This window comes from Osmerus mordax, chromosome 24 (assembly GCF_038355195.1).
Source record: "Osmerus mordax isolate fOsmMor3 chromosome 24, fOsmMor3.pri, whole genome shotgun sequence".
Classification (NCBI taxonomy): domain Eukaryota; kingdom Metazoa; phylum Chordata; class Actinopteri; order Osmeriformes; family Osmeridae; genus Osmerus; species Osmerus mordax.
This window is the reverse complement of record NC_090073.1, coordinates 10,417,389-10,428,994: the sequence shown is the minus strand read 5'-3', so window position 1 is coordinate 10,428,994 and position 11,606 is coordinate 10,417,389. Positions and strand designations below refer to the sequence as shown.

At 47.8% G+C, this 11,606-nt stretch overlaps 1 protein-coding gene across 2 annotated transcripts; it reads left to right on the top strand.

Moving 5' to 3' along the window:
- Window positions 1–281: 281 nt before the first annotated feature.
- On the top strand, window positions 282–11,465 carry mtmr12 (myotubularin related protein 12). 2 transcript variants are annotated; one of them, XM_067228314.1, is made up of 16 exons: window positions 282–378; window positions 1,690–1,747; window positions 1,856–1,992; window positions 2,455–2,527; window positions 2,937–3,073; window positions 3,201–3,291; window positions 4,339–4,462; window positions 4,974–5,049; window positions 5,494–5,591; window positions 5,757–5,881; window positions 6,419–6,497; window positions 6,616–6,686; window positions 6,912–7,081; window positions 7,300–7,476; window positions 8,254–8,421; window positions 8,761–11,465. In XM_067228314.1, the coding sequence occupies exons 1-16, from the start codon at window positions 310–312 to the stop codon at window positions 9,457–9,459; spliced, it is 2,352 nt and encodes a 783-aa protein (XP_067084415.1). In that variant the 5' UTR covers window positions 282–309; the 3' UTR covers window positions 9,460–11,465. The 2 variants fall into 2 exon arrangements, with proteins under 2 accessions (XP_067084415.1, XP_067084414.1); XM_067228313.1 differs by having other exon boundaries at window positions 2,886–3,073.
- The last annotated feature ends 141 nt before the right edge of the window (window positions 11,466–11,606 follow it).

The window sequence follows — 11,606 nt, the reverse complement described above, 5'->3', positions numbered from 1 at the left end:
TCAGTTATTTAGGCCTAATGCCGTTTCGTGTAGTAAAATGTATAAACAAGCTCCGTCTCTCCCCCCTCCCCCCCCCCCCCTTCCTTCCTCCCTCCCTCCCATTGGCTGTAGATACTGTCAACTGGTAGAAAATAGATTGACAGCATCCGCATCCAATAGAACAGTGAGGTCTTATAGCTTCATCCAAAACCGACCAATAGGAGCAGTTTATGGGCGCGGTCAGTTAAATAGCAGGTTCATTAGGGTAGTAGTGTTTCGAATAGCCAACTGTTTGGAGCAGCACCTTTTATTATCGGGAAAGTTGGCAATATGTTGAGTTTGGGTAGCGGGGTTGTGAAGTCTGCCAAACCGTCGTTCGTTTCTTATGTCACTCCCGAGGTAAGTCGTTTCGCTCATAAATACTGAGATGAAAATGCAATGAATTAGCGAGTTTATTGAACCTACGACAAAGCCTCAGATGCCTAGTGAAATCTACTGCTTCAAACGGGACAGGTCCTAGCAATGCTACTAGTAGCTAACTGAACTAGCTAGCGGCTGCGTTAGTTTGAGTGTATTGACGTCTAGCTATTTAGTAAACATGAATTGGTAAGGGTGGGGTTTCGTTTTTGCCAGTACCGGTTACTCTAGCTGGAAATAACATCAGTTTCCTCTGTGTACGGGCTGTTTTGAATGCAGTTTTTTTTTCCGGGTCCTCTTCTCATTCGGACTGGAAGTGGGGTCCTGTGACAGTGCGGTACTCTCAAATCAGTGACACTTGATAGCGCAAATTATGAGACGGACAAGAGACAAGAGAGCGCGGTCAGATTAATTTACAGTGACTTGCCTGATGTTGAATTACTTCGAATTATTTTAGGGACAATTTAACTACATGTGACATAAATTAATTTGACAGGATTCCACATCACGTCCTGTTCCACAAGTTTTAGTGACTGTACTATATCTGAACGATGTGATCTTTGACTGCTCGGTTAGATCAAATCTTATCTTAAAAAATGTGCTGAAACGAAAGCTTGTGCAATTTTATAGCAAAATAGCCACCGTCCTTTTGCCTGTTACAGGTAGGGTAGCCAACATGACCATTTGAAAGGGGGACCTCCTTCCCTCCTCTTGACAGGCCCAGTGGGTGTAGATTTACAAGCTCTGAGTCAAAGATTCACCTTTAGTACTGATGTGTACCGAACCAGCTACAACTTTCAAGTTTACTCTAAGGCTATTTGAGTACTTCTCTCAAATAGTGTAGCTGCTGTGCCAAGGTGAACGTTTCAGACACTCTTAAAGAACCTTATTTGTGTCCAAAGTCTTCCAGAGCATAGGTGAGGGTTGTTTTAAAACCAAACTGCCTATTTCTCATGGCCATAATATGCTACACAAAACACTTAAGTTGAGAAATGTTGTTCAGGGAAGTTTCCACCGATTGAGTCGTAACTTCAACAAAGCGATGGTGTTGCAGTTGGTTCTGCTGATGTCAGAAAGCTTAACCCTTATCTTGAGCTCCCACTGTCATCAGACCCCATGTTGTGTAACGTCAGGGGTGACTTTGTAGCATAGGCTGATGTATCTCTTAAGTCTTGTGTAGTTAGTGTTCCTGTCAGAAGTGTGATTGAGGTGAGGCTCCTGCTCTCCTGTCTGAGGGTGTTGACCAGTAACCCAGGCTGAACTCAGACTGTTCTCTGCCTTGCTTTAATGTAGGAGATCAAGTCAGAGAAGGAACCGTCCAGAAAAGAGAATCTTCCCGTGTTGTTACCAGGTGAGTCTTGACAAACACGCTACAATTATTACAGAAAGCTGTCCCAGCCACATGTGAAAACAAACTGGCTGTGACAGGCATGTGTCTGCGGTGTGGGTCGTCCCTCAGGTGAGGTGGTGTTCTGCAGTGCCAGCACGGTGCTCAGGTACACGCAGGATGACCTCTCTCAGCGGGGCGTGTTCGGCACGCTCGTGTGCACCAACTTCCGCGTGTCGTTTGTCAGTGACGAGCCGTCGGTGGAGAAGGTGAGTTAGCCACGTTTGCACGCACACACAGAAAGCCAACTAAGATGCAACATTTAAAGTATCTAGGCCTTGCTGTAACTCAGAAGCCTCGTATCTTAACCAGGCCTAGCCTGAGCCTAGAATGAGGTGGGGACCGAGAGAGACAGCCCTCCCTCTCCCTGGCCTCCCCCTTACAGATGTCATCTCAGGAACTGAGTTCCCTACTCTCGGATGGAGGGTTTGAACCTGGGCCTTATGTATTTGGCAGTAGTGCAGAAAGTACCAACTGAAAGTACTTCCTTACATTAAACATTCACTTGTGGGCTGTCGTTTTCTTATTTTTGGGACACTGCGGTTGAGTCAGGCTACTCTTATCTACTAGAGGGGGAAGTTCGCAACTTCCTCTTCTAGAGTTACGTTGTTTCTTGTCAAGTCTTTATGAAGCTTAACTCACCCATCGTTTCGATTTCTTCCGATGTTCAGGCCCAGCTCTTCAAGAACAAGCTGTATGGAGAAAATGATATTCCTCTATCATGTGTGGACAGCATCTACGGAGGTAGGACTTCAAACCAGTTCTCCCTCCAGCACCAAAGTGTTTTTAGAGGTAGACATGCGATCATGAAGAGGGCGCTGGGCCGACAGAGATGTGGTGTTGTTATATTTAGCCACACAGAGCGTGGTCTGTACTCTTCAGATCGTCTCTGTGTGTGTGAGGATCCATTCTACTGTGTCTAGATGACTTGTGCGCTGAGTTGTGTGTGCTTCCAGAGTCTTTGAGGGTCAATTTAGGACAAAGCTCCTCATGTCATTTGACCCATAATGTAACCAGTCACAGACAAGCTGTCATATTTTGTTATTCACCTCTGAATTCAACTGTAATTTTTTTGTGTTCATTTGAAAATGGCAATAAACAGAAAAGAAAAGAAAGAGCAGGGTTGTCACGGCGCCCGTGTCCTCCCCGGCAGGTTACGAGGACAAGAAGAAGCTGATGACCGGCAGCCTGGTGAAGAACAAGTACCCCTCCAAGATGATCATCCACTGCAAAGACCTGCGAGTCTTTCACTTCACACTCACCTTCTGTAAAGAGGATGACTCCAAACGGGTACTGCTCTCTCTGCCCCAGAAAACACAAGATCAACTCCATATCTTTACTCTCTTTTTGTTTTGGCAGAAGCAGATTAATGTTTTTTTGTTTGGTGTGGTGAGTGATGAGTCTTGTTTCCTGGCAGATCTTCCAAGGCATCATCCATCACTGTCTGGAGCCCAAGTCACTCAAGTGTGTCTTTGCCTTTTCCTACTGTGAGAAGACTTCGTGTCCAGGTGAGTCATTACACTGAACAAAGATCACAAGGTTATGCAAAATTTGCCCTTCATTTCGAGAAAATTATATTTCAACCTTTTTTTGACATCCTCTAAGGCTCTCCTTTCACTGAGAAACCCCCTTGATAGAATCACACGGCCAAGTTCGAGTAAGAATGAAACATCAGTTCTCAGAGTTCTCACTTTCCCACTCTGCATACGAGGCTAATTGTTCTTGTCCATAAAATCAAAAGTAACAAGCAGCACCGCCACAGAGGGAAATTCAATAAGTCTGGGAGACCTCAGTAAAACATGGCCTCCATTCAAAACACAATTAGCGCAGAGCTCGTTAAAACCTTCCAGCGCTGCAGAACCAGGCCCACATCCCTGAAAGAGCAACTACAGACCTCCGGCTGGAGAGAGAGAGACCTTTTGGATGCACTTTTCCTTTTTAGAAAAATATTTTTTGTGGGGGGGGCATTTTCCATGCTTTATTGGACAGTTGTAAGTGAAGCGTGACAGGAAAGGCAGGGAGCCTTTAAGACATGCAGCAAAGGGCCCAGACTGATGTCAGCCCCAGGCCGCTGTGGTAAGCCCTCAGCCTACACGGTACACACACTTCTCCAGTGAGCTACCGGGGTGCCTCCTCTTCTCCAGTGTTGTGGTGAGTTCACCCCAGGCTGGTCCTCTGGGCATGATGGAGGGGGCTCCCTCTGCCCTGCTGTGCGGGCCCCGCAGCAGGCTGGTCCTCTGGGCATGATGGAGGGGGCTCCCTCTGCCCTGCTGTGTGGGCCCCGCAGCAGGCTGGTGCTGCATTCCTGAGAGGCTCTCCTCAGCCGGGTGGTCATGCTGACTTCAGTGTGAAAGAGGCTGCCATGAACCCCTGGCATGTTAGGAATGGACAGTAGAGAGGGTGTGACAGGGTGATGTGGGATAACAAAATACAACACAAATCTGTAAACACTATAGCAGTGTAAAGCCTGTGCTTGAGATGCCTGTAAACGGATGTGGATGGTTGTGGCGATGTCCACAGGGCACAGCTGAAGCGCAGCTTGCTTGTTTCTCCAGAGAAGCAGAGGAAGGAGAGGACGCTGCTGTTCGACAGCGTGGAGGACTGGGCGCAGGACATGAGGAGAGTGAAGGGAAGCTGCAGGCTGGTCACGGAGAACGCCAGCTTTGAGCTCAGTCCAGAGTAGGTCCATGTCAGTACATCTGTCAGGAACACGCCAGCTTTGAGCTCAGTCCAGAGTAGGTCCATGTCAGTACATCTGTCAGGAACACGCCAGCTTTGAGCTCAGTCCAGAGTAGGTCCATGTCAGTACATCTGTCAGGAACACGCCAGCATTTTAAACCCATGAATGTGATTGGAAGACTCAACAATACCACTTTCAGCCAGGGTTCTTTATTTAAGATCAGGGCAACAACAAAAATAACTGAAAAAATACTATCTAGAACAAAATACCTTTTTAGTAAATATTCTTTATTTAATTTTTTATGAAATCACTACTTCAGATTGCAATCGTGTCCTTGGCTGAAATAACTAAGAAAATGCCTGATGCTTGTCTGTCAGACCTGGACACGACATGATCAGAGTTGTTAGAGTAAAACATATTTCACCATCACAGCGTTGACATGGAGTTTAAAAACACGCTAAACTGGCCCAGTGGTTACCAGGGTTACCAGTGTGTTGTGTTCTCCTTCAGGTTACCTCAGGTGTTCATCGTCCCATCAGATGTTGCTGACGAGGACCTGACTGCATTCCAGGGACGAGGACTACCAGTAAGTGTCCCCTCGCTGTCCTGTCTGAGGACGTGTCCCCTCGCTGTCCTGTCTGAGGACGTGTCCCCTCGCTGTCCTGTCTGAGGACGTGTCCCCTCGCTGTCCTGTCTGAGGACGTGTCCCCTCGCTGTCCTGTCTGAGGACGTGTCCCCTCGCTGTCCTGTCTGAGGACGTGTCCCCTCGCTGTCCTGTCTGAGGACGTGTCCCCTCGCTGTCCTGTCTGAGGACGTGTCCCCTCGCTGTCCTGTCTGAGGACGTGTCCCCTCGCTGTCCTGTCTGAGGACGTGTCCCCTCGCTGTCCTGTCTGAGGACGTGTCTGGCTGCTATTCTCCTCCTTGAAGCTGATTGGATGAGTTTTTACTGGGCTTGTACATAGCGGGGTCTGTAACCTGTAACCTGTCTGCATGTTGACCCCTGACCTGTGTTCTGGGTGGTGTGTCTCAGATGTGGTGCTGGTCTCACCACAGTGGATGTGCTCTGTTTAAAACGTCCTCCCTGCCTGTGCTGCCCGAGGACACCCTCTCCCAGGCCTACATGGAAAGGTGAGGGACAAATCTCAAAATCACTTCATTTAAATGTGAAATTTCTGACATCTAAAATGTGGCGTAGTAGCAGTAGAAAACGGGTTTATAAATAATAAGTGTCTTATTAGCAGAAGCCAGAAGCACTTCCTGTTGTCTCACAGTAAGTGTGTGTGTGTGTGTCAGGATGTTGACAGCCGTGGCAGCTAACTACCTGTACTCTGTGAAGACTGAAGACCTGTCTGACACGCTGCCCTCCCTGCAGGACGTCCAGCAGTCATACAACAAGTTCAAGCACTTCTTCCTCATCGGTCAGTGGACCATGTTTTAGGACTGGTGCTTTTTGATGCTTTATTCTATGGTTTGTAAATGAAGTGTGACATGAAAAAAACGTGCAAAGAAAAAAAAAAATCTAGCCAAGCTCACATTACTTGTTGAAGTCCCTATCTACACTCACATCTAACCGATACTAGGATAAAGGTTTGGGCTGAGCCCCAAATGTTTTCAACTACCTCCAAAAATATAATCACATTCTGTGGGAAACACTGGGAGGGAGAGGGAGAGGCAGAGGGAGAGGGAGAGGCAGAGGGAGAGGCAGAGGGAGAGGCAGAGGGAGAGGCAGAGGGAGAGGCAGAGGGAGAGGCAGAGGGAGAGGCAGAGGGAGAGGCAGAGGGAGAGGCAGAGGGAGAGGGAGAGGCAGAGGGAGAGGGAGAGGGAGAGGTGAAGGCAAGGCTGGAATCCAGGCACGTGAAACGTTTTCACTTCCTGACAGATGCCCTACATGTTTGCTCGCAAATGAAACCTTCCATAGATGGTGTTACTTTATTGTTTGGTTGTCCTCTCTTTAGACAATACAACAGAGTTTTGGGTGTCGGATGTGAAATGGTTCTCCTCTCTGGAGAACTGTGGCTGGTTGGATATCATCAGGTTAGTTTGGTTTACAAATGTTATGTTTAAGAAATAAGTACATTATATATATTATTATTTTTTTTTTGTTTGTTTTTTGTTCCTGTTGTTATTACTAATACCATTCTATAACTTGCAGGCAATGTCTCCAGAAAGCTGTTGAAGTGGTTGAGTGCCTGGAAAAGGAAAATTCAAATGTTCTTATAATGGGTAGGTAATCAAAAAATGAATAATTGTAGTACATCAGAGGCGTGCGTTTGTTTTCCGATGTGGGTGAGACAGCTTTATTTAATAACCTGAGGATGCAGACATTAAATATAATTTCCTCAATATAAAGTTGATGTGAGGGGGGATAGATGTGCTGTTGTGTCCCAGCCGTGTGTAATGAAACCTGCGCTCCTGTGTTCCCGGGGGGTGTGTGTCTGCTGTCTCCAGAGGAGGGGGGGTCAGACCTGTGCTGCGTGGTGTCCAGCCTGGTGCAGCTGATGCTGGATCCCTTCTACAGGACTCTGACAGGCTTCCAGAGCCTGGTGCAGAAGGAGTGGGTGGCGGGCGGACACAAGTTCCTGGATCGCTGCAACCTGCTCCAGCTCAAAGACAAGGAGGTGAGGGGGCAATCATCCTGCTCAGGTACCACTGTTCATCTGTTCTCTCACTTAAGTAATGACAAAATATATGTTACAGATTTTTTTCTGTCCCCTCTCCTCCCCCCCTCCCTTTCTCCCACCCTTCCCTTCTCCTCTCCCCTTCTCCCACCCTCCTCCCCTCCTCCTATCCTCTCCTCCCCTTATCCCACCCTCCTCCCCTCCTCTCCTCCCTCCAGAACCAGGCTCCAGTGTTCCTGCTCTTCCTGGAGTGTGTGTGGCAGCTGCTGCACCAGTACAGCCAGGCGTTCCAGTTCTCTGAGACCTACCTGACCGTGCTGTCAGACAGCACGCACGTGCCGCTGTTCAGCACCTTCCTGTTTAACTCCCACCATCACAGGGCCACCTTCCTCAGGGTAACTCTCACACGCACGCAGACACACTCACTCTTTCACACACGCTCACATACAGACGCTGTCACAAATATAATGATACCGCTGCACTACTGAACTACCATATGAAGTCGGGGGGGAATTGTCACGCTCAACATCTAAAGCACAGCTGTAGTAGACATAGACACTAGTAATGGCATCTCACTCAACTAAAACAACTTTTATGTGAACTATGTCTGTGTGAGATCTTCCTTAAAGCCTGCATGCCTGGCTGGCTCTGAGCCCTGACGCTTGGCTTGAACAATCCTCCTCTGTCCTGCCTCCCTCCCTGCCTCCCTCTCCGCCTCCCTCTCTCCCTCCCTCTGTAGCACACTGTCCTTTACGTAACACAGACTGCAGTGTACCCACGCCGGGCACAGCTGGGAGGTGGACCGTGGTCTGCATGCGCTAGTGCTACAGTGTTCCCCCACCCCAGTCTCACCCAGCCCTCCTCTCTGCTAGTGCTACAGTGTTCCCCCACCCCAGTCTCACCCAGCCCTCCTCTCTGCTAGTGCTACAGTGTTCCCCCACCCCAGTCTCACCCAGCCCTCCTCTCTGCTAGTGCTACAGTGTTCCCCCACCCCAGTCTCACCCAGCCCTCCTCTCTGCTAGTGCTACAGTGTTTCCCCACCCCAGTCTCACCCAGCCCTCCTCTCTGCTAGTGCTACAGTGTTTCCCCACCCCAGTCTCACCCAGCCCTCCTCTCTGCTAGTGCTACAGTGTTTCCCCACCCCAGTCTCACCCAGCCCTCCTCTCTGCTAGTGTTGGCAGGCGGAGTTGCCTCAAGCACAAAGAGGCCCTTTGAACTGTCCTCCATTGTGGGACTGGTCGGTGCAGTTTGACTGCAAGGCCCAAGATCTCTTCATTAACCCTCTGTACACCGACAAGTCCAGACAGGACCGAGCTGCCAGAAAGACACACAGGCCTAAGGTAAATGTTTATTCATTTATCGGACATTTGTCACTTTTTATTCAAATTGTAGTCGCCAAATGACGTTGTGTCCTTGGGCAAGGCACTTCACCCTACTTGCCTCGGGGGAATGTCCCTGTACTTACTGTAAGTCGCTCTGGATAAGAGCGTCTGCTAAATGACTAAATGTAAATGTAGTAGGACACGCTTGTGTTATATTGTACCGGTTGTGGTCAAATACTAAATTAGTACAAATGCACACTCGAAAGACCCAACTACATACTTAGTTGTCTCAAGGTGTGATTTGAACAAAACACCCAAATGAAATAAATCCCCCCTGCTGCCGGCTGTGCCCCGCAGCACCAGAGGCAGCTGTCCTTGCCCGGCTGTGCCTTCAAAACCCCTCCCAAGAAGGGCTTCTTCAGGGACGAGACGGACAGCCTGAAGAAGATCCTGCGCGTGCGGCGCGTCAGCCGCTGGATGCTGTCCCCTGACTCCCCCCAGCCTCCCTCCTCCCTCAGGGAGTTCTACGCCTGCTGGCTGCGGAGGCCCCTGGACCCCCACGGCCTGCTGCTGCCCTGCCTGACGGGGCCCTCTGTGCGGGTCTGGATGCAGCGCTACCTCCGCTGGATCCACGAGGTCCAGATCTTCGGGGGCGGCCCGGTCACCGTGCTGAGTAAGGTCGCTGATCTGCTTAGCGAGGTGCAGGACCTGCAGAGGGAACTCCAGCACCGCTCCTGCAGTACAGCCTCCGACCACCGCAACAACAGCACCGCCTCCGACCACCGCAACAACAGCACCGCCTCCGACCACCGCAACAACAGCATCGCCTCCGACCACCGCAACAACAGCACCGACCACGGTGGGGCGAGGGGCAGGGTGTTGGGCGAGGCTGGGTCGATGGCCGCCAAGAACGCGGTGCGGCTGTCATCGTCCTACCCCTTCGTGACGCACAGGAACTGGTCCTTCAAGCCAGCCATCCCCAGCAGCCTGCTGCAGGGGCTGCTGGTGCCTGGGCCACTGGCCGAGCAGGACGACGAGCCCGAGACTCTGGTCTGAGCGCCAGAGCCACGCCCCCCTGGGGGGCAGGGCCACGCCCCCTGAGGGGCAGGGCCACGCCCCCCTGGGGGGCAGGGCGATGCAGTGGGGGTAGGATTGATTTTGTAACTTGATAAATTGTGTTGGGTTTTTTTCACCTTTTGGATATTGTGGCAGTTCAATACCAGTTTGATCAGGTGGGGGTTCTGCCTCAGGAATTCAAAGGTCAGAAAGGTGTTTTTCCCCTACGGTATGAAGATGTCCCATACGTATGGGACATCTTCATACCGTAGGGGAAAAACCTTTGAAGGCCCTCTGAGGCGTTCTGGTTTGAACCAGAATGCTCAAAATGTTGGCAGGGTTATCCAGAACAAGAAGTTTCATGTAGCATGTCAAAGTTACCTAAAATTACCATTTTGCCTAAGTAGGGTACACACACACACACACACACACACACACTCAAAACACACACACAAAATCTTTCAGACTTTTTTGGATGGAGCACTGTGGACAGATGTCAAAACTTCAATATTGCCCACTTGTTTTTTTATAAGAAAGCCTAGAAACGACATGCAAGCACATCTAACCATTACTGCTTAGATGTGCTGAATTATTCTTTGAGCCAGGGGAACCAGAAGCAACAAGCCAAAAAGTATGTTGGAGCAATGAGACCAATGTGGTTCTGGACTGCACTAGAAAAGGGACTTCTGTCACCTAAGAATTTTCTTTTACATTCTGGAATATGTATTTGCCTACAACGATGTTTATGTGGCCTTGATTGTTTCAGGACATTTTTCCAGAGACTTCCAAAGAAGTCAAATGTTGTTGAGGTCAGAGTACTGTTCTGATATGTTACTTGGATGGTATCCGATTGAAAACAGTGTTTTTATGGTATCAAAAACGTTCTTATAAGATTTGTCTTTGAAGTTGTTGAAATTGAATTACTGAAGAGCAATACAGCTTAGTGCCTATAGTCATTGATTTAATTAAATGTGGTGGTGGTGGTAAGGGTAAAAAGATCAATATTGAACAGCCTCTTGATAATAGACTGAAAATTATTGTGCTCAGATTTAAAATGTTTATTTGACGTTGGCAGTTGGTCAGAGCCATCTGCTGGCTGCAAAAATAACTGCCTTTTACAGGAATAATGATTTCACAGAGCTTTATAAATAGAGTAGTTTGAGGACCTGGAGCCTGGTCCATAAAGCGAGTTACTGAATAAGACAGGCGTTTGTCAGGGAAAGAACCTTTATACTCTTGTTTTCTTGTCACTAAGGTGCATTATCCCTGTCAAGAGGTTTTAAAGCTGTGGAACTGGTTTATGTGAGGGTGTCACTGTGTAATGGGGGGGGGGATTAGGAAGCATTGTTAAGAATGTTTTAAGGTGAAGCCATAGGTTTAGTACCTGTTACAGATTTGTAATTCATGATTACCTTGCAGAGTGAGTACCTTGACAGATTCATCCCTGTCTCATATATACCATAAATGTCACAATATTATCAGGATTTTTACATATATTAGGTATTTACCTTTTTTGTTCTAAATGTATATGTATCCATTTTATTGATACAGACATTGAAGTATAAGTCAGTTTGTCTTTTTTCTTTTTTCAAGCAGGTGAGACTAATGGAAATATTGTTTTCACTGATCATTTTTGACACATTTACCATGTTCTTGTAAATACCTACAGATATTGACATTTCAATATGTAGACTTTTTCTCGTGGACCAAAACTGTTATATTCTTTAACCTGTCCTTGATGCATTTGCCTTTAGCTTCAGCTAGCACTGAAATCCAGAAAAGGAAAGTACATCATTTCTGTTATTTCACAGAAAGTGTATCTTTATATTTCCTATATAACTTCCTGCACTACTGATGTCATATACTGAAATTCACATTTAAATTGCACTTTTTCGCACTAATACTGTAAATGGATCCAAATTACCAGATGGGCATGACTACAATGTTAATGATAGCTCCCTTGGATTGCTGACGCTAATTCTATGATTAAAGATTTTTGCGTTTCACATCTGAATGTGAGTATTTTAATACAGTTATACAGCAACAAGTTACGGTCACTCTTAGTTTCCACGGCTAGATTTGGCCTTTTACTTGCTTCTTATCTCTTAATCACTTGAAGTAACCCCACTATTAACCAATCATTTGTG